The sequence below is a fragment of the Bradysia coprophila genome, chromosome IV (assembly GCF_014529535.1).
Source record: "Bradysia coprophila strain Holo2 chromosome IV, BU_Bcop_v1, whole genome shotgun sequence".
Classification (NCBI taxonomy): Eukaryota; Metazoa; Arthropoda; class Insecta; order Diptera; family Sciaridae; genus Bradysia; species Bradysia coprophila.
In genome coordinates, this window is record NC_050738.1 from 14,479,009 (window position 1) to 14,505,586 (window position 26,578).

The 26,578-nt window shown below is 33.7% G+C and overlaps 3 protein-coding genes across 6 annotated transcripts; 2 read left to right on the top strand and 1 right to left on the bottom strand.

Annotated features, from left to right (window-relative positions):
* Positions 1 to 633: 633 nt before the first annotated feature.
* LOC119086056 (L-threonine 3-dehydrogenase, mitochondrial) lies at positions 634 to 4,216 on the bottom strand. Its single transcript, XM_037196629.1, has 8 exons — positions 3,947 to 4,216; positions 3,092 to 3,240; positions 2,848 to 2,948; positions 2,355 to 2,481; positions 2,121 to 2,268; positions 1,431 to 1,536; positions 1,198 to 1,358; positions 634 to 1,138 (listed from the first exon to the last, which is right to left on the bottom strand). The coding sequence occupies exons 1-8, from the start codon at positions 4,053 to 4,055 to the stop codon at positions 993 to 995; spliced, it is 1,047 nt and encodes a 348-aa protein (XP_037052524.1). The 5' UTR covers positions 4,056 to 4,216; the 3' UTR covers positions 634 to 992.
* Positions 4,217 to 5,615: 1,399 nt separating this feature from the next.
* Positions 5,616 to 6,613, top strand: LOC119066052. Its single transcript, XM_037168276.1, has 2 exons — positions 5,616 to 6,258; positions 6,319 to 6,613. The coding sequence occupies exons 1-2, from the start codon at positions 5,701 to 5,703 to the stop codon at positions 6,568 to 6,570; spliced, it is 810 nt and encodes a 269-aa protein (XP_037024171.1). The 5' UTR covers positions 5,616 to 5,700; the 3' UTR covers positions 6,571 to 6,613.
* A 1,423-nt stretch (positions 6,614 to 8,036) lies between these two features.
* On the top strand, positions 8,037 to 25,058 carry LOC119066823 (reversion-inducing cysteine-rich protein with Kazal motifs). 4 transcript variants are annotated; one of them, XM_037169480.1, is made up of 14 exons: positions 8,040 to 8,123; positions 8,322 to 8,394; positions 8,477 to 8,687; positions 12,023 to 12,078; positions 21,041 to 21,161; positions 21,309 to 21,520; positions 21,693 to 21,846; positions 21,909 to 22,298; positions 22,353 to 22,492; positions 22,556 to 22,970; positions 23,033 to 23,296; positions 23,374 to 23,634; positions 23,695 to 23,904; positions 23,965 to 25,058. In XM_037169480.1, exons 3-14 carry the CDS (start codon positions 8,600 to 8,602, stop codon positions 24,606 to 24,608), a joined length of 2,955 nt encoding a protein of 984 aa, XP_037025375.1. In that variant the 5' UTR covers positions 8,040 to 8,123; positions 8,322 to 8,394; positions 8,477 to 8,599; the 3' UTR covers positions 24,609 to 25,058. The 4 variants fall into 4 exon arrangements, with proteins under 4 accessions (XP_037025374.1, XP_037025371.1, XP_037025375.1 ...); XM_037169479.1 differs by having other exon boundaries at positions 8,037 to 8,394; XM_037169478.1 differs by having other exon boundaries at positions 8,322 to 8,687.
* The last annotated feature ends 1,520 nt before the right edge of the window (positions 25,059 to 26,578 follow it).

Below are 26,578 nucleotides of genomic sequence, written 5' to 3' on the forward strand. Positions count from 1 at the left end.
CAATGGAAATAGCTACTTTGTTATACATGACGGAGACGGTGACGAAAATCTTTTTTTTTTTTGAACGAAAATATAATACACCAAAATAACAATATGTTTATACGAATCATAGTGGATGGATGGAGTATCAAGCATGTAATTAAATTTTGTACTATTTTAACGCATAGTTTTGTATTTTATTCGTTTCGTACGCCAATGATTTATGGCACAATAGTAATAGGTTCATTGTAGAGTCAGTGGATTCCTCAGTTTAGTTTCGCCAAAATAGAAAAATTAGTGAGGAAATTTGGGAAATTATCTTCTTAACTTAATAAATCATAATTTCAAGGTTGTACGTGTAAATCTTGCACACAATTTTGATTGAGGTGTTAGAGCGAACACAAATATGGGACGTCGAAGATTATAAACTGGAACATCGAGCAACACCTTGAGTCCATTTGTGGGTTTTAGACATGTCGTCACATTTAATTTGAAAACTTCATTATTACAAATACAATTCGAGTACAATTTGGATTAATTAATCTGGATATTTCGTTAAATTTGTAATAAAATTGACTTGATTTTTCTAATTAAATAAAAAAAAAAAAAACAATTCTGACGGGGTCGTATACTTTGTGTTAGATATATTTACTTAAACACTAAATATTTGAAACATTTTTCTAAAGATGATTCTTTACCAAAGACAATCCTACTCTTAAATGCGAGTACGTTTTCTATTAACCTTTTAAAGACGACCAGCAAATTGGTATCGAGTAAACTAGTATTATTGATCTAAAATATTAAAAAAAAAAATCGATGCCCCATCTACTACTTCATTAGTTTTTTTACTGAAGTATTTAAATTCTCCCGATAACAGATGACATAGCCGTCTATAGAACGTGCTCTGAGCGAGTATTTTTTCTACAAAACGTGAAAACATTTGTCTGATTGAACAACCATATTTTGATTTACTCTAATTTCTGTTGACATCTTACATACACCCCGAACACATTTTATCTCTTTTTACCATTCCCATTGATATAATTGTCCCGAACATCCTTAACCATAAACTCAACCAATGCATCTAAATCATATTTAGGTTTCCAGTTCCAATCTGCTCGAGCTTCTGAATCGTCGAAAACTTGTGGCCATGAATCGGCTGCACAAAATGAAAATTATCTCCAATTCTTTTACATTTTTTGAGAAATACAAAATTACCGATTTCTTGACGACTGTCTGGATTGTATGTAACCCGTAGCTCGGGAACGTATTTACTTAATTTATCGACCAATTCTTCTGGAGTGAAAGACATTGCTGTTACATTGTATACACGGCGTTGTAGTTTCTCCTTTGGAGCAGTCATGAATTCAAGGAGTGACCTGATATTGTATTTTCGGTTTAATTTTGTTCTTTTTTTAGCTTAATTCTTAAGTCTTAAATGCACAATTCACCTTAAACAATCCTCAATGTACATCATTGGTAATCTAGTGTCCGGTTTGAGGTAACATTGATATTTTCCATGTCGAAGTGCATCGTGAAAAATTGCGACCGCATAGTCTAACAACAGAATAGTGCACATTTAACGGCGGTTGGAACAAAATATGTTTGAGTATGTAAGTCGAAGAAAATACGTAACTCTTATAATCATTAGTCATACTTATTGTACGAAGTGTGTATAAAGATCTAAGGTTAAAAAAGCTCTAAGCAAAAAAGGTAAATATCGAATTCGATTTGCGTGGGTGCAACAAGTCCAAAGAGTACAAGCGGAAGGTAGTTTTGGTCTTGTTCTGTTGTGCGTAAGATATTGAACACAATAGAACTATAAAAGTAAGTGAATGAAAGTGAAATCCATGTGTGTGCATTTCCTGCCATTTTTGTAGAGACTTAGTCATTTTCATGGAGCGTTACGTTATACCTACGATACATCAATTGTTCAAATTCAGTCAAGAGAAAATCTGACTAGAAATTTGACCTTAGCACGCAAGAATTAAATCAGTGTAACCGCAGACAATACTGCAACAACACAATTCGACAACAAAAGATTACATAAATTGAATCAATTAAATTATTTTTGATGAACGTCTAGATACACTTAGCTGTTCGTGATAGTAAGGCAATTCTTTCACAATAATAATATTTACCTGTAGTGCCACCGCCTGGAGGATCGCTCGAAATAACACCGGGAAATCGCAAACAACGGAAATCTAAACCAAACTTGTGGTGATAATACTCTCCAATTAGTTCAGCATGGACTTTCGAAACACCATAAATTGTGCGCGGTCGTTGAATCTTAAATATTATTAATTATGAGACTGGTTGTGGCAATAATTAACCAATTTATTACATTTTTCAACGACAAAACAAGTTACACTTACTGTTACGTTTGGAGTGGGGTTCCGAGGACTATCCGGCCCAAATGCACCAATTGTACTCGGAACAAAAATGCGTAAATTGTACTGTTTGGCTAATTCAATAACATTGTGAACACCTTCAATGTTTACTCTGGAAATGGGGTTTGAAATGCGTCATTGGCGGATATTACTTAATGTAACTTTTCGTTAGACGTTTAACCTTTCACATTTCAAATCTATTACTTCATTACTTATATCTAAGTATTTTTTAGAGATTGATTTCCAATCTCTACTTCATTTTTTAACCATGCTTTTTTCTATATAACAACTGATTAGTCAGATCTTGTCGTCGATTTCTTAAGGCTATCAACGGTGATAGCCGACCGTAGACTACAAAAAACAGTTTTCTTTCGCAACAGTCTATTTTCTGTATGATGCAATTTAGGCACAGCTTCTAAGAAGCCTTAAAGCTATCAATCATAAATTTTTGTATGAAAGTTTAATTGTAATCCTTTACCTTACAGCTAACGGAACGTTTTGCTCTCCTATGGCACTCAAAAGAGCGGAAAAGTGTATGAGCCAATCAACTCTGTGATTGACAACAATTTTTTGCAGTCCCTTGAAAAAAGAAATTAAATTTAGAAAGAAAACAGACGCGTGCGTGTGCACAACTCTTGCCAATTTTTTTTCCGTTCACCTTGAATTCTTGAATAGAAATAGGCATTTCAGTCGGCTTTTTTTTTCATAACATTTGCATTTACCTTAAAGTCGAGAATATCGCAAAAAATGTACGGACCATTTTCCATTATATCATCGCTGGGCTTAACAATATCCGATAAAATAACCGATTCGCTGCCATATCGTGAACGCAATAGCTTTGCACATTCAATGCCCAGTTGACCCAGTCCACCTGTTCAATTTATGAAACATGTAAGTATCAGTTTATTGGTTAAATCCTTTCGATAAACAAAAATAGTAAATTTAAAACACGTGTAACTTCCATTCAAATTAATTCATTCATCAACAAAACATTTACGCATATTTTTATATTCGAATTTTGCTACGCATTTCAGACCAATCATCAATTGTCGCGTGAGTTAAAAATAGTTAAATCAATTTAAAAACCATTTTTTTTAACGAGGCAACATGGCAACAGACGTGGTGTGTATACGACTTCGTTCGAAGCTCTTGATTATTTTTTTCAAAGCCAATCAGATCATGCTAATTCACTGCGTCATGTTTTTGACCCCTCAATTAACTGCAGTAATAGTTGAAAAATCGGAGGTAAAGTCACATTATCCCACTAGATATAGAGGAACCATATGGCAGATGTGGTAGCTTTATATAGTGAAAATAATTTGAACTCATGAAATTAAGCTAAAGTTTAATTAATAATTTCACTCTTCATGATTATTCAGTGGGTGTGGTATGTAACGTCCCCAAAAAAAATGTAAATTATATTTTTTATAGATTAATGTAACGTTCAATTGTTTCACAATAGTCTTCACATTTTCTTTCTTAAATTTTTTTGAACAAAAAATTCGTTGTTCTTATAAAGATATTAAATTCTTTCTCTGCACGGGCATTGTAATAAAATTCAAATTCACTAGACCTACCAGTAATTAATATCTTTGGAGGTTTGTCAGTTTTTCGTAAAGCTAACCCTCGTTTGGAAATTTGATGGAAACCGCTAACCGCTAGAATCGATCCCACTTTTCTAAACATTTCGATTTTTTTTGTCTCAACACCGTTTTTTACTGTCAACAATATTCACCGGCGATCATTTCGTAACTAATTTTTTCTATTTATCTAACCAACTTGGTCAACTAAAACGTCCACGTCCAGAAAATCATACGTTTAACTGATTCAATTTTGTTTCGCATTCCATTTGGCACAAATCTTGGTGCCAATTTAAAATTTATTTGTGTGTAAGTATTACACAACTGACTAAATTCACTACTTAATTTCTGTGTGGTAAAATTGAAAATACAAGCCTTCTTCGCAAACGCTCATCTTAAATTAAATACAGCGGTTTTTTTTTACTGCTGATTCAACAATGTTTATCAATAATCTAGGACATCGATATCCTTGAACGCTTCCAAGTATTATAATGGAATTGTTGATTTTCTATCTCTATCTATAATCAATTTACAGCTAGTAATCCATGCAAGAATGTATCTTATAAGATTATCCTTAGAATAATGTCGAAACGTCTGTCGAATGCTTATCGCAAAGGAAATCAAAATCCTTGTCCTCTACGTCATAAAAAAAATGGCTCCTTCTAAAGTCACCACGTTTGGCTTTTTTCAATTTTGTTGATAATTGAAAGGTTCACACTGCATAGATTAATCGGATTTATGTCGTTGTTCAATATTAACGTAATGAAGATTCGATTTCATGTTTTTAAATTTCAGCAGCCGGTTTTAGTATGAGTGCGTTATTCAATTTCACTGATCTAAGAATTTTTAACATCCTAATTGGAATTCCCCTTTTTTTTAAAATGGGCTCATTATGTCACACCCTTTTTTTGGAAGTCGTTTACCACTCGATCTTAATATTATAAGTTCCTATCTCTTCGTGTATTGGTGTTGTCTTATTCTAATTCCAACCAATCAAATTTCTGATTATATAATTAGTAGTTGGGTGGATAATTTTACTTGATCATAAAGAATGACTTTAGGTCGATAACTTCTCCTCGTTCTATTTAGCCACAACAACGCTACATACATCAATATTTCGAGAAATATGCGTCAAAAATCAGCCGATTCTGAGTTATTTTAGTTATGAACAGATGACACACCTACAAAATTTTACTATTATCAACTTGTGTGAGCAATTCAGTGCCAAAAATACACTCGGATATAGAAATATTGAACTAACAAAATATTTGGAAAAGTTGTTACATTCGCATATTGTCATTATTTTACGTACGGCAGAATATCGGAAGTATAATTACGGAATCTGTAACATCTTTTGATCCAAATATTTTCCGATGTTGTAAGAAAATCTTTTACTTCATTAGGTATGTCGTTCTTCTTTCCCATATTAAACCTAACTTGCAAAGCGTATTGCTTGTTACGATAACAGATGACATCGTTATTTAATGCTTTCGGTACTCTATCTAGGCCTTTTCTATATTTGGGTCAGTCCAATGGAAATGTAAGGCATTTCAAAGCGCGAGGTAAAGTTTCCATTTCACGAACCTTTTTCTCACATTGTGAGTCAACACAAATTATGTTTTAAAACAAAGAATAATACAATGTTACCATGGCTGAAGAGGAAGAGTTATCGATTTAACAAAGTTGTGGGTATTATTTGATCCTTCACATAAAACTTGTCTCTACAGTAAAAGGAAACAAACGAACAAGTAATGATGTTTAATAAATACGAACTGAAAGAAGATTCAGCAGACAGACGACAGAATGCCGAAAATGTGATGAGTTTACTAAAGTATATGCACAGATCAGAAATTAGTCAGTTTGAACAAGATTATAATGGAGGGTATGATAGTGAAGACGTAGCTTTTCCCTTTTTGGAAGACAATGACCAAATCCCGGACAAAAGAAAACGTGTAAGTGATATCAGTTTAAGGGTTCTCATTTTACTCACTGAAAGTTCTTTTTTTACTTCACTGCAACATTATCGGCAACAGAAAATGAGCAAAATCGAAACAGACAACTTTTTGATGAACAGTTTTTCCAAAGAGTACAAACAAATTGAAGACCAGGTCTGTAAAGAAATGGGTTTAAATGACTCCAATAGCTGTACGGAAGACCTGCATTCATTTAACTTAAATGAAATGACTGAAGAATATATCGAAGACCCACTATTCTTAGAAGAAGTGAAACAAATATTAAGTTTGTCCGGACTCGACGCATTGTTTGCGGAAAGAGAAAAAGAAGCAGTGGAAAAGAAGAAAGGTGGAAAGGTATAAATTTGTCTTCATTGAAACTCGTCAGTCTACTGAAACGCTTTTCGTTTGTATCAGATCGTAATCAGAGACCCTAAACTATTCAAACCGATGCCAATACAAAATGTGTCCGATATTAATTCGCTGTCTGGTATATGGAGGCTACTTGAAGGAGAATCAGTCGACAATGGCTTTCCCATTACTGAGATCGGTTATAATATTCTCAACGATGAACGTTTGAGCTGGTTGCATAGAGACGATATTACAATCGAAAGAAGAGAAGAAAATCGTTTAAAGTGTGAGCAATGGATGAAGAAATGTGAAATGTAATGTGGTTATAACGGTTTGTGTCTATTCTAAAAATCGCCTTGAAATAGACTACAACGTTTTTCATTTTGTAAATAAATTCATCGAAGAATGTGTAGCGGAAAGACGGCTTGAAGAAATTATTATCATAACGTCAGATGATAATCGTGAACGGATCTAATTTATCAATTTGTTGAAGTTATTTTGAAATCATTGGAAAAGACAGGAAAGAGAGTTAGTAATAGACCACTTATGTTTTAATGGATAATTAGGTGAAACTAAGGAATTTGTTTGAATTATTGGCTAAGCCAGCATGTTGTCATGGAGGTACCTAGATTGTATAGTCATTATGAGCGAAATTCGATGGATGTTGTTATTTTATTGAATGAAGGATGACACAAACATTTAAGCGATGTCTTTCGACAGCTGATGATGTTTGCAAGTTTACAGAGATTCTGTAGTACCCCATTAATTTCTAGAGAAGAGATTTCAGCAATTGCTGGAAATTCAGATCCAATCAACTTCAATAGACGAGAAGGGATAAAAATATCTAATTTTATGAGTTCTAGACCAGAGTCTGGTCACCAGACATATTAATTGCGAAGTCGATTTGTCCAATTTACTGAAAGTTCATTTGGTATAGTCTGGGCAGTGAAATTGCAGCATGAATTTGCTTCAGCTTTTCTCAGCTGATCTACACATACAATCAGAAACTGTTTATACGGTTGAAGCTCCTACACGCACGCACGTATAAAGGCGTTAAAACAGTTTTGATTGTTTGTATGGATCAGCCTCTAACTGTAAATTATCTCCAATAATAGGTTCAGTAACGAACAATTTTTTAGCCCTTTAAAAACGATAAGTCTGTTCAACGCACTTTAACCAAGCAGAACTGATTTTAAATATTTGCAGTGCGTTGATCTGTTATATCATTTTGTGTAAAGTATAAAGTATAGTTTGATATAAAATCTACCACTTCAATATTTCACTATAAGGAACACTACAGCCAGAGCTCATCGCGACTATAACGATAAATCCAACCAAAAGTAGTATTTTTTCCGATGCAGTTCATTATGCCTAGTTCGCAGTCCCTGGTGTAAGAAGAAAATTCAAATCAACGAATCGAAAGTCCGTATAACACACAAGACGTAAATTGTTCGTAAATATTATTCTCCTAAAGTGTCTGAAATCTCATTCCAATCATTCGTTAAACAGCAGTTCATAAAGATATTTAACAAATTACGAAACTCTCGTAAAATTAACATGTTCTTAAAGTCCACTATACAATGAAAAAAACAAATTCGATAAACTCTCATATTCAATGAGTATCATAACATACACGAAGTCTTTATGGTTTTTTTTTTATATTTAAGTTTTGTTTACTTTTCTAAACCTCAAGCATAATAATATATGTATAATCCAAATGTGAAGTATTATGTTCAGCGAATGTATATTCTCTGCGCCTTGCTGTCTTGAGTTAACTTGTCTCTTATGTTTATGTCTTCTCGGGTCTTGTACTCAGTTATCGTTTACATGTGGTACGATACGGACGCTCAATAACACATAATTTATCCCGTGTAGAACTTAAAAATTTCTTTTTATTTTTCGAAATAATAAAAAAAAAGATTGTTGCATGTGTCGTTTAATTTAGATTTATATTTTTGTTTTGTTTTTTTTACAACTCTCGTTATATCGAGTTGGAAAATTTAAATGTGAACTGTACAAGTACATGTGTGATTAGACGAACACACATTTCTTTTTCTTTTTTGTCATAGGACAAAACGGGGAATTAAGTTTGCTGTTAATTTTATTATGCAAAGCAGTAATGCTAATCTAAGTGTTGGTGTGGTAAATTAGAGTTAATTTATTTTAATGCGCTGGATCTGGATTATTATATGTTCGAGTTTTTTTAATTTTTATTCGGGCATAGATGGACATGCATTGTTAGCAGTGATGTTCGTTAATAATTAGAATGAACATTTACAATTTAACTTCCAATTATAAATCATTCATTATGCGATTGAAGAAAGTGTGCAATTGAGAACGATTAACAATGTTTGCGACATTCGCATTCAGTCGAATGTTTGTGATCCTATGGTCTTATGCAGTGGCAACTGTAGCTAGTCATGAACAAAGTTTTGGTAAGTATCCGAAATGGAAACTATGTAAAAATCTTAAACGGCAAAAAAATAGAATTTTTTTCTTGAAATGGAACTTGCACTAACGCGCTTTCATGCAGATCAAAACTTAGCATTGGTTTATGAGGCTCTTATAAACCACTGTTAGTCTTTTAATCTAACGTAGCAAATGTACATTATAGCGATGAGGGCGACACTAATCTTAAATTCAACTTTTTCACTTTTGCCTTCCTTGTAATCTTTAACGTGAAAAATATTAAGACTAAATCTTTGAAGACTTTAAGAACATAAATAAACTGACTGACCGCTCCAATACTGCAACTATTTTAAAGAAATTCTAGGACTGCCATTAAGACATTATTGTCGTGGTATCATTTTAATACTGAGTTCTTTTCACGTATAGTGTATTGCATGAAAATGTATTGGAAAAACTACTTCGAAACCTCCGAAAAGTTATATATATTATGCACCTGTTGCCAAGATTGATATTTTGACGTGTAGGAGATTTTTGCCTTAGCCGAAGGCGTGGGCCATAATGCCTACACGTCAAAATAACAGTCTGGCAATTGGTGCATATCATATTTTATCTGTCGAGAACAGATATATCGAGATAAACAAAAACTCCCTAGAGGGATAAGCTCGAGATTATCGTTCTAGACATATAAAAAACATTATGTCATCACTGACTATGTCATCTGTTAACGAGAGCGACGACAAAAATGAACATTTAGTTTTGTCCAATATGGTCTCATGTTAGAACTAATGAAGTAAAAGATTCTGGGTAAAACTTTAGAAACGTATGATAATTGAAGTAACAGATTTGATAATTATAATTTGGATATTCTTGCCATCTAAGAAAGGTTTTATCGTTTTATCTGCATGTCTGCATAACATGGAAGTAGTGTTATTTTAAAAATTCATAGTGCTAAGCGAATTAATTTGAATTTTCACCATATTCCAGTGCCTTTTATCTTGATCAGTCGTTTTTATCAAGCGAGTTTTGAAATAATGAAAAAAGTATCACCACACACGCCAATATATTTCTCCTTGACGCGACGTTTTCTTAGATCGGTTGAGGAGATTCGTCTAGAATTTACCAACTGCTTCAAATAATTTACTTTTATCAAAGAACAATTTAACACAAACGAAATCTTAAAAATTTATGATGTCGGTATCTCTCTGTGTCGCTCTTTTTCATCGCTCACATTTTCCGAGACTATAGAAAAATAGAGAACTGAAAAACGAAAATAAAAGAAAATGCAAAACTCTGTCTGAAAGTAAATTAAAAAGGAAGATGACGAGGAAAATGTTTTATGAAGAGTGATGAGGCCCAAAAATAGATTTTATGACAAATTTATCATTTTATGCAAGTGACAGTTGTGCGTAAGGTGTTACACAAAGATTTGAAGCGAAGTCAATAGAGTAAAACTGCTCAACCAAATGTGTATTGCCTCGGTAAGATTCATATTTTTAGATTAGTTTTCTTCGTCGCGTTTTTTTCAAACCAGAAATAATTTATGGATCTATGAATCTTAGGTCACGGTAAACGAAGAAAGATTTTCTGTGATATTCTTTGTTGTGATGGGTTGTTGTGAAAGAATTTCCGCTTATGATTCCGTTAATTTTTTTTTCTTCTACATCTGAAGATGCGATTTTGAAGGGAAATAATTATAAATGCTGTTGGCTCGTGATGATATGCATACATTGTACAAAGCACATCAACGTTTACGAATACAAAAATTTATGTTAATTTGTGTTCAGCTCTTTATTGATGCGAATTATTACAAATGATAGTGTTTCGTTGGGCAACAAATGCTGCGTAGCATATTGTCTACCGAAACAATTTCGCAAATTTGAATAACAATAATTGTCTCGGCGTCAAATGAAACATATTATTCTTATTGTGACGAATGTTGACTCGCCTTGCATACAAACAGAGAAACAAGCACGGAGTAATTTTGCATACATCATTTCTTGCAAATCGAACGAAAAGAACATAAAATGAAATAAGAAACAAATTTACTTAATCAATTATTTAAATCGTTTTTTTTTTCTGTTTGGTTAGCGCCTATCGCCAACACTAACTTCTTGGCATTTTAAATTAATTTATTGCAGATGTGAGTCTGATCTTTTTAGTTGAAAAATTTTCTTGTTCTGTTCAGTTATTTATACACGCATTTAAAGACATGTAAAAGACAAGAACATTGTTCGAAAATCAGCTACACTGCCATGTAATATAATGTAAGAATTCCTCAAGTGAAATCCTAAACGAGCGTGCAAGCGTCATGTGAAGAAATAATTTGCGTTAAATAAAAATTTATTGGTTCTTGCAATAAGGTTGTCCAGCTTTTTTTAGAGATCTTGTAAAAAGGATGTTTAAGATGATAAATGGACAAGAGAATTTTTTTTACACCAAATTTGGTGAAATATAAATTCGGGAGAAATTTCCCGTTATAAGATTTAAAATGAAAAAAAAATTGTCGCTCCTCGTGTGTGCTAATAAAAAGGTATCGAATCGATTAATGGCGTTTCCCTTTATGATTTCTAATTTTCATTTATTGTTTTGTCTTGTCAACATTATACCGAACCGAAGCTTCTACAAAAAAAGACTAAATCGTTGTTAAAGCATACCCTGTCATTATACAGTTATCACGAACTATCAAATTAATTCGAAAAAAAACCTAAAACGATAAATGAAAGGAAAAAAGTGTGCACATAATTACCACATCCGGAATTTTAAAATTCAATAAATGATTGCTGCATGCACGTACATACAAACGTTCAATTAATGACTATGTTTCAACTCTTGTATAAAAATCGTCAGTGGAGTCTTGTGTTTGTCGATAGTGGTATGGGACTGTAGATTTGAAGTGCAAACTCAATAGAATTTTTACTTAGAAAACATAGCACTTACACTGACTTGGACTTCTCCTTCCACCAACTAATTAAAATTGCATCCGATGTAAAACTCCTTTTTTTTACAAATCTTGAACCTTTCAGAAATGGTTATTCATCTGTCATTGACAACGACGAACAACAAGAAGAGATCTGTGACTAACTAGTGTAACACATAAAATACATGTTAAAAATAGTGAAGTAAAAGATTTCGTATATAAAGTCACGAGCTACTTCAAACAACCGAAGTAAAAGATTTAATGATTGATTTACATCGGAATTATGTCTGACATAAATGTTATTCCGACACTAGTTTTAACAATCCATTCAGCATTTTTAAAAACAACCTCTGACATAAATCAAATTGTTCGTAAATTAAAATTTCAGTAATAATTTAATTGAATCGTGTATCTTACTCATCTTTTTGTATTATTATCTTTCAGGAGAATTTACATGTTGTTCTGATGTTTTCGGTTCCTGTCGAACGTCTTGTGAAAATGTAAGTATATACAAATTTCCTTAAAGTATGCGTTGTCAATACTCTCTCCAGCAAACAAACAACTTTTATTAAGGTGGTGAAAGTGTCAATTATCCTTTGGAATTTACATAGAAATAAGGTGTGAATTTGACACAGAGAGCTGAGAGTTTGTTTGCTAGAGATAGTATTGGTGTTGTCAATACAAACAATTCATTTCGTAAATTTAACAAATCGATCCAAAAACAACTTCGATAAGAATAATGAGAAGCATTTTACGGATCGATGATAAGGTCATTGCGCAGACACTAAAATTTGTAATTTATAAGGAAGGATACATTTATTATGTTTGAAGTGAACAAAACCACTTCCGGCCAACTTACAACTTATTTCATCTTAAGACTTGAAACAGATTTATTCAGACATTCAAATAAATGTTCAATTTAATTTTAATATTTAACGATCCTCATCTAAGTACAGCACAAAATTGTGTATTGTGAGAAAATTATTTTCCGAAAATTGTATTGCTTAAGATCGTAAAAAATAATTTATTATCCCTCTAACGAGTTAATGTCGTTCAGTGATACGAATAAAAACGTACGATAATAAATGTTGAACGCATATTATCGCTTCAAATTCTCCATTTGTACATAAATTAGTGGCATGTTAATGTCACTATAAGTTCATTTACATTTCATACAAAATTTTCTTGTTTTATTTATGTTTTGCATTATTACTACAACTTGGTCATAAAGGCATGGAACTAAGTGAATCTAATCAAAAGTTTTATATTCCGCCTCTTTATTTCTTTACAATGGTGGCGGTGCGATTTTTAAAAATTGTGGTAATGGTCAGGTATATGCATAATGCGGCTGAAGAATTGTGTGTTGGTTAAGGCATTCGAATGGTAGTTTTCTAAGAATACAAAAACGTTTTATGGGACATTTAGTAGCTAGCAGACTTACTAGTCATTTGCATAAAAACAGCTAGTCGTAGAAATGATTTGCGAATTTACTTCAGTTAAATTGCATTATACAGGATTAAAACGCTTGAATTTACGAGTGTCCTTACAAACATATTCCATTGCAAATAAAATCGTTTTGAACTTCATGCAGCGTGTGAAGAGAAATTCAATATACATCTTCCCTTAAGCGTACACACAATAATTTGTGAACAATAACACTGTTGTGTCAACAAATTGTTCAATTTCAATAGAGATGTGAAACAGGATATTTTTTCTATAATTTTGCGGTTCATTCATAATAAAATGTTCCAGCATTGAGTGCTTTGTTGTGCAATATTTCCATTATATCCTCGATATTCGAACCAAAATACAAAAAAAAAGAAAGAATTAAAATCCAATAGAACATCAAAGTGGTTCTATTTCGAATAATAATCTTCCTAAATTTTTTTTTTAATATCCCGCAATAACATTTGATGGTAATGATGTTCGAATTAACTCTCTTTATATGCAGTCTTCTCTTTGTGTAAACACTAAATCGCTTAAGACTTGGTGTCAAAACAACGAAACATCAAACGGTGCGGCACTTGTTTTAAAATGTATTCGAAATTTTATGAAGAAAATTGTTGGAGCATATTTTCTACATTTAATCGGACCAAATTGGTTGATATAGTTAAAATAGAAACATTCGGAGTTTGTTCTCTCTGTGTTCTTAGGATATGCTGAAATATCCGTTTGATGATTTATTTTTAGTTTTTTTTTTCTCGATTGAATGAGAAATTCATTCAAAGCTTAGCTGCATTTTATAGAGTCCATTCCTTTTCTAGACTTATGAGTTTACAGAAATGATTTGGATCATCAACCATTCTGCTCGGACTCACCTAAATAAGGCGATAAAACCAAAGGCTAGAATATTACGTAACAGAAAAATCGAGTGTTTTTGGTTTAAGAGTCATATCGCCAAATCTTCAGGCGATTTTTGTAACTTTGCGAACAAGCGGTCTCCGATTTTAATGAGTCATAGCTCGTTGGATTCGTCTTTCAATTCTAGGGAACACGTATCTTTCACTTTTTCTAAAAAAAAATTGTTTTCTGTGAAAAGAGATCAAAAGAAAAGACATGTCAGAGGGTACCGAAAACAGTTTTTCGGCAATAATTCAAGAAAGAATTATTTTAAATTGTTGTAATGTTGTACGAATGTCGGCCTTGGAAAGACCTACAGGTAGAGTATACGCAATGCTTGGTGCGAGTACATCCACGAGAGTTATGACTAAAAATATAGTGAATGTTCGGAGAGTCCGGATTCTCTGCAGCTTCGTTGTTCCACGGAACTGAGTATGGGGTGTTGTAGCTGGCCTCACCCACTATCGTTGCACATATGTATGAACCCAGTACTTTTGTGCTGCAAGCCCATAGATGTCTTGGAAAAAAAGTTGGTGCCAAAATGCAGTTTCCTTCTTTCTACAGCTCTACGGCTCTACAGCTGGGACAGCATCTGGAACGGTACTACGGCAGTCATTTTTTATCGTCTACTATTCTTTTACCTTATCAATAGAAAAACGCTTCGTTATGTCTCGAATATATCAGATCCACTATTTTCTCTGGTTTTCTTCCCTCTCGATAAACGTACTGTAGCAGTATATTTTCCTGTAGATTAACATTAAATTCATGCTGGTATGCTAGGCATAATCTCTCATTTTCCACTTCGTCTAAAATATAAATCAACGCAACGTGTCAATAAAAGGTATTTAGTGTGGATTTCGTTCTATGACAAGTGTTATCCGTTTTAGTAACTATGATACAGTAGATTAGATCAGATGCCTGTAAAAATTCCAATTTTCTTTTCATGTTGTAGACCAAAACAAATTCACTTAAAAAATGCTGTAAGCCCGAAGAAATCGTTTAAAAAAAATTCTAAAAATAATTCGAGTAAAATTTTTGTTTTCTTTCCAAATATTTAATTTGGGATAAATATTCAGTAAGATTATCTTGCAATAATATACTCGCCCCATATATTCAAGAGAGACAAGGAGAATTCGTTAATTTTAATTTTTACACTAATGTGAAACATCCGTTGATGGATTTAATATCTGAAAATAGAGAAAAATTAGAAAGTGATTTGTCTATTTCCAGCGTTTTTTTTTCTAATTAGGGATTTTTCGGTTTTTACATCAGTCATAAGCATTTGTTTTATTTCACTTATAGTCATGAAGGGTCTCTGTGTATAATTTACAGTGATTTGTTGACAATAAGTTAGTGTCGCATCAATAAATTTATTATCTTTTTAGATTTGTTTATGGCTAGAAAACTTATTTGTTGAAATAAATGCGATGTTTTGATATTACAACAGACAAATGAGGCATTCTTTAAAGGGAGACAGGTGGCAAACACATCGTTAGTACAATTATCGAATCTACTATTTTCTTTTATTCCAAGTATTTTCAACTGATTGATTCAAAATCTATTACTTCATTTGTTTGGTAATATGTTTTTCTATACAAGACAACGTTAATCAAACGCCGGCTCGGTACATAACTTCCAAATCGTCCAAATAAACATTTTGGACAAAGGTGCATAATCTAATATAGTTCTGAAATTATTTTATTAGTTCGATTTGAACTAACACACGATTAATTTATGATTAAATTGACTTCAACTGTTAGCCATTGCATCTTGTCTTATCAACAATGCACCGAGTTACTTACTCGAAATGGGGGATTGAAGTTTTTATAAGCTATTTTTAATCGATTTAAAACATTATTCTAAACAAAAATTTGTTCAACGGTATGTCTCTAAAATGCACTGATCTTTAGAGGTAGAATATTTTTTTGCTTAGAATAACGTTCTGCGTCGAATTGGTCGAAACTTCAATCCGCCATTCGTGACTTTAATCAATAGTTCATCCTATAACCCATTTGTTGTAACATAATTTTCAATCATTTTATCATTTTCATTTATCCAATTCATATATTTTACGATAATCATCATCTTCGAAAATCTTCTTATAAGTTTAAGCAAATATCTTTTCTTGATGCTATGACAAACAGCGATTAAAAAAAATCGGAATGCAATAAGTTCTTCATTCGGCAATACTCACAAACAGACTGTAACAATTGGAAAAGGTTAAGTGATGTTAACGATGTGATATGTTGTATTGCTCACTATAAGAATTTTCGATAGAATAAGTCATAATATTTATGGTTTTGCCAACTTTTCACATTGCTTTGAAGCGAATCATAAATTATTGTTTTTAATTCCAAATGTTGGTTTCGTATCGTATGACATCTGATGAGACGAAAAACTGTAATAAATATTTTAAGCCTCGTGCTTGTTCATCCACTTAGTCGAGACCACTAAGGCACTTGCGTGTGTTCGTCTTATTTAATTATGCGAGAAACTCAAAATAAAAGTTTTTTTTTTTTAAATACACAGGAGATCATTGAATTAATTACTTATTTTGCTTAACTTTCGCGAATAAATATTATGATGTGAATAACGAGTACTTATCGCCATATTTATGCCACTCTTTAAAGATGCATAAATAAAATACTCCCAAGTAAAGCAAAACAAGCATCGTTAAGCATTTCCACTTAAACTGTTACATATCGTCAACACCAAATCATACAAAAATACTGTTCCATCAATGTGATGGATATCTAGCACTTCAAGCGATTTTTCTACCCACCTGAGATCAAGAGACAAGATATATACATACGTACCACAAACGAGAAGAAGAAGAAAAAAAAATGAATGAGAAATTACAAATCGTTAAAATTTTATTTCTTCCTTTTTGTGTATGGTTTCAAGTAGATACAGATGCATGCTCAATTTGATATTTTGCATTTTACATGCAGGCCAGGTCTATAAACAAACATCATAAAAACTGTTAATAAAATAATTTTTTTTATAAATTTTTTGATTTGTTTTTGTTGTTGAAAAAAAAAAACGAAACAAGAAAAACAAAGAGTAAATATTCATACATGGTGGTAATAGGATACATACGGAGTGAATATTGAAAAAAAAGTATTTTTTCTGGTGAGCGTTATTTCATTAAAATATTGCTTTTGCATTTGAATGTAATAAAATTCGAACACTCTGTGTGTTCACACACAACATTCATGTTATATGAATCAAGAGTATGACGAATACAATTTATTACAAACACCCGAGCACGACACGTTGTGAATTGTTCTGCAATAATCCTATATACAATTTTGGATTTTTTAAACGTTTCGTAATTTTTAAAATAACAAATGAGTTTACCATATTTTGCGGTTTTGGATCGAAATTTTGGTGAAAGATTAGGTTCCTTCATAAAAGGAATGGCCAACAAAAAGACACACACTTCTTTGGGTGGCGAAATTTTATTGATCTGCGGAGACTGAAGAATATAAAGTTTGCATTAAATGACAAAGAAAATCCAGAGGAAAATCCCAAAATAGTTCATCTCTGCTATGGCAAGTAATGATGACTTCGAAACGTGAATACAGTGAACGATATTCAAATTTGTGTTTAGTTGGCATGCACCTACTGTTACGTATTCAAACGCATTTTCAGTTTTCCCATTATAAGGGAATAATAGTCATAAGCGTGGTAGTGGTTAAGAGCGTGTAACTGTAGGTTTACATAGCAACACGAGTTTGACATAAAATTCTTGTGTTTTAAGATGTTTGTGCTTTCCCATTGTTTGTTCAGCTGACGTAGATTTTGACACAAAAATGTCTGAGACACGGTTGGGCAGTTTGCGCAAATGACGTATAATTTATGAGTCAACTTATAAGTTGAAAATTATAAGTCAGGTCTTCATACAAGAAGTTCTGGAAGGTAATTTCCAACTTAAAATTGACTGACAAATAATACGTCATTTGCGCAATCATTTGCGCCATTAGAACCTAGTCTTAGTATTTACTTCTCATTCACATTCCTTAGAATCGTTTCATTTCATTTCTTTGGAACGTCAAAAACATTTGAAGTTTAACGTCAGGTGTATTTCGTCATTTGTAACTTCTTTTGTTTACCCTATTTTATGATACATAAGAGAACACTGACCCTTATTTATTTTCTTGTCATCGTTGTCGATAACAGTGATGGCTACCCGTTTCTAAAATGATATCATAAGTTTGTCTCTTCATCCAAGCATTTTCATTAAATTGATTCCAAATAGTTTACTTCATTAGCTGAACATACAAATGAGTAGAACAACATTAGGAAAAATACATCTCTTCGATCTTTCAATCACCTAGTACAGGAAACTTTCTCGATCCGCCCCTGGTAGCTATCGATAATAGATGTATGTAACCCAAGAAAGTAGAATTCTAATCGTAATCATGAGCTCATTATATTATTCTTCCCTAACCACTGAGTGTGTACACGAATCTTTTCTGTATGTACTGGTGGCAAAATATTGTCAAATCAAATCAACGTCTGTTCATTATAAAAACTTTTAGACAATATTTGTGTAGAGCGTCATGTCAAACGATAGGACAACGTAACAAATATGAGATTAAAATCAAAACACCTGATTGAATACCTACTCAATGTCAATTCATTACGAGAAAAAAGTAACATGTACCGCATACCATACAAAACAAAATGTTTTTTAATATAATTTCGAATCAAGAGGCAAACTATTACACCGAATAAAATGTCATTAAAATTCGTCAATCGTTTTTTTCTCTCTGTCATAAAATATAAGTATAACGATGTTGAATATCAAATGAATTTTAATAAGTCCAAAACCTCGTTCAAAACACTATCTCGGGAACAATGAGAGTGTAAGAATAATTTCTTGAATTTTAATTTATTTTCAAATACAGTTTTTCGGTACCAAGAATATTTTTTCGTGTCAATGAAATTTAATTTTGCTTTTTGTATCCTGTTTCTATAATATATCACGGAAATATTCGGTTTTCGAAAAATCATGTGGGGAATAAATTAATTTTTTTATGTTTCTGGTCGTCAAAACACTATTTCACAGACTTCTATGTATATTTGTAAAAGAAATGATAGATGCAGTAAGACTGATTAAGTATCCCTGCCAAAGAATTTAAATAATTGGTAGAAGGAGGTTATTGAACAAAAAATGCGAGATTTATGTTACTTGACCCCCGTTTTGTAGTATCACACCTATCTTTCGCATAACGTTCGATTCAAACGCAAAGTTGACATCATAACTATTCAATTGTTTAGCAATAATTTTCTTTTGAGAACACATTTGTCTGTTGTGCAGAAATCACTGTTTAGTGACTGACGACAATTGCTTTTTGTAATTAGGCTCACAGACGATACCATTAGGATAGTTATCACCGATGACCGATTCTGGTACTTCATTTCATTTCAACATTTTCAACAGATTGAAGCAAAATCTTTTACTTCAATTTTTTTAAAACATATTTGGCTACATAAGACGATATTATTTAGAGATCATTGCTTTTGTCGTTTGTTTTCAATAACAGATACTGTAACTGTTTGTAATATATTAATAGATTGTGGATTCGAGCTATATTTCACAGGACTCTCACTGATTGACGCTGTCGGCAAGTCGGCCACTTCTATCACTTCATCGAACAATACTTTCATGTACAATGTGATCGAAAATTTAATTTTCTTACAAATGATTTTGATTTTTGTGTTAGTGGTCGTGCGTCGAATAGCATGCACCGTGTTGTGTGGCTATTCACATCCTGTGCCGAATAGTCACTCCGTTCATTTCATGCATCGAAATTTTGGGCAGATTGATAACGACACAACTCAATTTAAAAAAAAAATGAAAGATTAGGGTACAGATTCTAGTTACGGGCTGTGTAAGAGAGGTGCGAGTGATGCCAGTGTATGCGTGAACGAGGTAAAACCATATATGAATGAGAGACATATACGACATGTAGATGAAAAACATCGGCCAAAAAAACCTTAGTTGGTCACACTGATTTTCAGCTAGTGTTCCTTGTTAAATTTCATAGTAAAATGAAGCTACGCTACATTGTTTCCATTCAGCACTATCTCAAAATCAGTCGTACCAACACAGGTTTTTTTTTTGTGCCACGAATATTCAACTTTGTCGCATATATCACTCTTTCATATATGGTAAAACTGGGGCTCGTAACAAAAATAAAAAAGGCTCGTGACCGGCATCGTTACTCTATATCACTGAAAAAGCACTTCAAAGTCGAGCATTTTCAGTAACAGGTTGATTTATAGATATGGTTCGTAACAAAGGCCACCTGTTAATAACAATTCGAAGCTTCTAGTGGTCGTTTCGTTCAACATTCAAATGTGCCATTTTTGACATTGAATGCTTGGCACCATCTAAGTCTAGTGGTTTGTCTCCAACTAAACTAATATTCCTTGAATCCATCACTTTCTTTATATCATCTAAACATTGATATTCTGATAAAATCTTTACTTATACCTCATACGACTCCCTAACAGGGGCATATTTACATTCCTTAATATTTAATATTAATGTGACCCCATTGAGTTTAAACGATTTAATTAAGTGAGGTTCTTAACTTTTTGATAAATGTTCAATAAATAATTTTATTCGAAATATGATCACATCTGATGTGTTGTGATATTAAATGAACATGTTCAGTTGGTTTCGATTCATCAAATTTATCATGATCCATATAAAATATTATAAATAATGCTGTGTACTCGATCGTATACGTAAACATTTTACGAATAAAATAAAAAAAATTCAAACCACCAACAATTAATCAAACCACATCCCAAATAAATACAACTTGATGTGTGTCTCCATTTGAATACCATTTAAATAAATAATGTCTACGAAGTTCAAATGAATAAGAGAGACAAACAATTAATCATAAAATTTATTTAATAAATAAAGCAGAGACCAAGAAATAAACAATTCTCGAGATGAAAAATGTCTGAATGTTATATCCACTTTGAAGGTGTACATTGTCATAATGATGTCAAAACAGAATTCTTTTTCACCTCGTCGAATTAATTCGCTTCACATTTTCTATTTGTATGCGTAAACGTTTTTCTCATTATTTTTTTCAGTTTTCTCTAGTTCAATTGGCTGCTGATGGCGATAGTAAGGATTCAAATTTAGCAGACGTTAGACGATACTGTCCTTCTATGCAAACAGATTTTTGGAACTGTATGAACAAGACATTAACTGGTTAGTCTATTTGGATACGTGTTTTAGAATAGATTTCAAGTCCAACACAACCCACTATAATATAGTATAAAACCTCACACATTGTGAAACTCCATTCAAGAGATCGATGCATAGATTTTCAAATTAATTTTGCAAACAAATTTACAGCTGTACAAAGAGGAGCTCAATGGTCAGGAAGAATATGTTGCCCACTAGCAACTCATCCGAAATGTCAGAATGCATGTGCAACATCTGCATCTCGTGAAGAATTAATTACTGGGTGTCGACAGAGTGATGAACAGAATTTATTTTCATGTTTTGATCGACAAGACGTGGGCGATGAATGTTGTGGAAATGCGAGAACTTCAAAGTGCTTGCAAGTATGTTATTTTATACAAGTGTTTCGTTTCTTTGGTTAGTTTTAATGATTTCAATTGATATGGAACGCCTAGATATGCCTTTTGCATGAGATTTCTTTAGGTCATCGGAAATATTGAATATTTTTGAGATCTAGAGAGAAGTTGTTTTTGAAAATGTATTTATTTCACACAGGCTTGTCGGGACATATTTCGGAGTCGCTTGTCTCCAGTCAAGGAACAACGAAACCTAGTTGAAAGTGTGTGTAATGATAACAACACTAACTCAAAGGTGCTTCAGTGCGTTCAAAATTTCTTTGATCTCACACCACTCAACAACTCTAAACAATGTGAGCGCACAAACATCTGAGTGAAAAAAATCCTTCACAATATTAAATCACCTCTCAAACAGACTTGCCTTGCTGTGACCATGCACCAAATCTTGGCTGTAAAAATGTTTGCACAAACATTCTAACCGTCGGAGAAACTACCCAAGAAATGATCGATGACTTGGAACGAGGTGGATGTGGACCAGTAGTGCCATATGATCCATTGTGGCAATGCTTTCTCTCGGCTGGTAGGAAAGTATCAATCCCAGCATCGGATGACTCAGTTTCCCAAATCAATCAAGTGGGTATGGATTCGGCCAAACTGCACTGTTGCCACAAAGCATTTTCGCCAAAGTGTCGTCGCCTGTGCATCCAAACATTTTCCAATGATTGGACAGAGACGAGGGTTGACTTTGAATTCGATTGTTACAGTCAGATATCTGAAATGTCTCTTAAGCAGTGTTTGGACGAAGGTAAGTTAAATATTAATGGAAGAGAAGGTCATTGTTCAAACAAAACGCTTTTAGTGGATGAACCATGTGAACTGGGTTGTGATGGGTTATCATTTTGCACCAACTTTAACAATCGACCTACGGAACTGTTTCGCAGTTGTAACAATCAAGCTGACAATGCAGCTCGAGAAGATGTTGCCTTATGGAAACAAAATGTAAATGATTTTCGATCTTAAAAATATATTTAATTTGAGAATTAATCCAACTGCTCACTTTAGTCAACTCTAAGTCTTCCTGGTCTCACTTTGCCTATCAAAGACATCTCTCATTGTTCACCGGAAACATGGAGAGCGATTATTTGTTCACTTCAAATCAAACCTTGCACACGCCAAAGGCATGCAAATCAAATATGCAGAGAGGATTGCTACGAAATTCTATCAAAGTGTATGGACTGGACGAGATTGGAAGCGGGACACACAGCATCGTCAATATGTTCAAGATTATCACTTGAAGATGCAACAGCTCCTTGTGTTTCAATAAAACCCTACATCGAACCCAGTGATCTACCACACCATACAGGAAATCATAAAATTATATCGCCGTGTCTCGCGCATCCTTGCAATGCAACCGAGGTTTGTCAGCTGAAAAGAGATGGTGGCATCGGCTATGAATGCGTTCCTGGATGTGCCTTAGGTAGAGTTCGTTTTCAAGCTAATACCGAACGTTTTGCTAATTAATTCGATCGAATTTTCTAGGAGAGACATCAACGTATATGGTGCCACTGAACTCATACGTACGAATACCTGTATCACTCAAACAAAAAGGTTGCTTGAAAATTTGCAAGTGTGGTTTATCTGGGCGAATTGAAAATTGTCAACCATTACCATGCGTTGTATACGATTCTTGCATGTTGGCTGGCAAGAAAATCGAACACGCATCTTGGTTTCATGTAGAATGCAACATTTGTAGTTGTTTTGCTGGTGAAATTACATGTACGAAAAAGCAGTGTAAAATCCCAGGTAAAGGCAGTACCATAAAAGTCTTTGTTAAAGGCTCGATCGCTGATTGAACAACAATTCCATTGCATCACTTTCAGGCATTTCAGACAAATCATTCACTAGTCTCCCATGCAATTGTCCACCCCATTATGTGCCTGTTTGTGCTCGCAATGGGATGACCTATTCATCGGCTTGTGTGGCTCGTTGTACCGGGATTCCCGACACTGGCATCGAGTTTGGACCGTGTAGCAAAAAATCATCTTGCGAAGATGTTACTTGTCCTGGTAAAGGAATATGTGTGGAGAGGAGACAAGTATGCCTATCGGTTATGCACCGACCATGCCAGCAGTTCGAATGCAGTAAGATATATCCGAATGGTTCACGCAACGTTTTCTGACATTGCAGTCAATTTCTTACAGTCAATGTGACATCGAACTGTCCGATACCATTCGCTGAGGAAGCATGCAGTACAGATGGGCGTACGTTTCCGTCGTTTTGTAATTTAATTAAAGCGAAATCGCAGCTAGCCTACAAGGGGCCCTGTTTAAGACACTGCAACTATCACACCAAAGAAAAGGTGTGCGGAATTAACGGCATTACGTACAAAAGTGAATGTGATGCTTGGAGTGGTAGGGTTCAATCTTGCGTAGTTGTCAATTTGTCGTCATTTTTAATTGAAATCTTTTCAGATTTCGCTTTGGTCGATTATATCGGTGAGTGCCGAGAAGTGGGTCTTCTTACCGATTCGATGGGTCCACGATGTTCAACGGTAAAATGTAAATCATTACCCAGCAAACACTGCGAAGCGATTTTTCCACCGGGAGCATGCTGTCCCGTTTGTTCAGCCTCGCTTAGGATCATATATTCACGGAAACAAATCGATCGGGCATTGTATGCCTTGAAAGGTAAAAATACCGAAGCATTAACGCTACGGGCAATTTTACGTGGTTTGTCCGGGCTGATTCGCATAAATCACTGTCGACTATTCGGTTTTCTAACAATGGAAACGGATTTGTTCGTGACGGTACAGAGCTTGCACAAAGAACCGAGCTACATCCAAATCGAAGCCTGCGTACGGGAATCGGAGAAAATTGCAACATTGATCTCATCGCAAAGTCATCGTATTACAAGTGATTTAGCATTAAGCTCGTTAACTGTTGCAAATGTTATGACACAGTTTAACAGTGCTGGTGGTGCTAGTAACGCAGATTTGACCGTTGGAAACATGAACCCAACGAGACAATTTAATAGTGCGAGTGCAATGTCCGTTGATTTGTTATGTTCTTACGTTGCACTAGTTGGACTAGTGTCCATTTTCGGTCGTTTTATTTGAATTGTTAAGTGTGTAGAGTCTCCAGCTAAATGTAAAATTGCAACCAAAGTGCCAAGCATTAGTGAATTCAGTGTGCCGTATTGTTCTCTCTTTTTTGTAAATCCTTTTGGATTATTAATTTATTGCGTTAAAGTGAATTATCTACCATTTGACCACATCGACACTATTAGACAGTATCATAATTAGTGTGTAATTATAAGCCTATCACTAGTTCATCAGCCTATTTTAAAATTTTCTAAATAAATATTACATCGCCTTCGAGTGGAGTGTGCATGACGTGAACACTTATAATATTTAATAACTTTGTGACCTGTGATATAAATAATTTTATTTTATAATTTTGTAAAAGTTTTGTAATTTTATTTTGTTTTGTAATGGGTTGAGTGGACAACGATCCGTTTTTTTGTGTATTAAAAACAAAATTGTATTTCTGTTTTACCAAAGATGATCCGAGAAAATAAAACTATTTAAAAAAGAAAATAAAGTCCACATTTCAATAAATATTTGTCTTGGCTTGGTACATTTGGGACTAAGCCTATCTTTCCCGTTTCTCTTCTATAAACTCATTGAAGCTCTTCTTGGTACATTTGGGTCTTGGTACATTTGGGACTAACCCTATCTTTCCCAATCTTGGTCAATCTTGGTATGGTTTAGTCCCAAATTTACCACGTTTATTTTTGTTAACGGGTCTATCAGGGAAAGAATGCTTTAGACGACTGTATTACAACTTTCAATATCGACTGAAATTGCACACAGTCATCTATTGTCCCGTAGATAGATAGATGAGGTTTTATGTGGGGGCTCCTGAAGAGAAGCAGCAACCCAGAACGAAGATTACTTGTTTCCAGCTACCCGTCCCGTATATACTTGTGTAAGTCTAAGAGAGACCATTTCGATAACACAGTTGAATAAATTTTTTATCTACAATTAAAGGGATTATGTGTTAGGCAAGTCATTTGTTGCACTGCCACCAATATCAGCTATAATATTCTTGTTTGATCAAAATACCGTAATAATACATTGCTGTTATGCTGGGACAATTTGGTTGAGGGGTGTGGGGAGGTGGTATTTCGAGCCGAAGGTGAAGGTGAGGAATGCATCCCACACGCCTCCACACAAAATTTTCCAGTTAGACAGTACGGTACTTTGTTGTCTTGTGACGTCAAGGATGCGTAACTATGGTGCAGTCGAGACTGTAATGACTGTCATAATAGATTACGCATCTATGTGAGAAATGGATGCAATGGTACCCAAGTAAATCCATTTTCTATCATTGCTATGTACGCTGTTTTATTCAAGAAAGAAAAACCAATTTTGGCATTGAGTAAGATCAATTGTCATCTATTGTGCCTGCAATAAACATCGTAAAACGCAATGACTAAATTTAAAGAAAGAAATATATTTAAGCTTTCAAGAGCACACCAGATTCAACTAGTCATCTGCTATCGACAACGACGACATGAATAAGCGATGTAGATATGTGGGTATAAATATTGAAGTGAAACATTTCGTATCAAACAACAAATTAAGTAACAAATTTAATGATTGTGTTGCGTGATGAAAATTCTGGTAAAACTCCTATGCTCTTGAAAATTTCTTTCGTAAACACAACGACAGAAGACACTAAGCTCGTTGAAAAATGCAGACATGCATTAGGAAATATTTGTTCTCAGAATTGCTGAAAATGCCGGTAAAGTTTTCAATTTGAATCATTTTGTACAATTTTAGACTAATGGCTAGTTAAAGTAACTAGAACTGGTACAATAATTAGTAGAAATCGTAAACCGAAATTAAATCTGAGAAGAAAAATTTGGTGCACGGATGGGACGCGAACCCACAACCTTCAACTTGCTGGGCTGATGCTCTACCATTTCTTCTCAAACCCAATTTTGAACTGTTCTTTCAAATGCTACGTCACAGCTCGCATGATTGAGTCTTTTGTACAAGGAAAATATATTCTGCGATCGAAT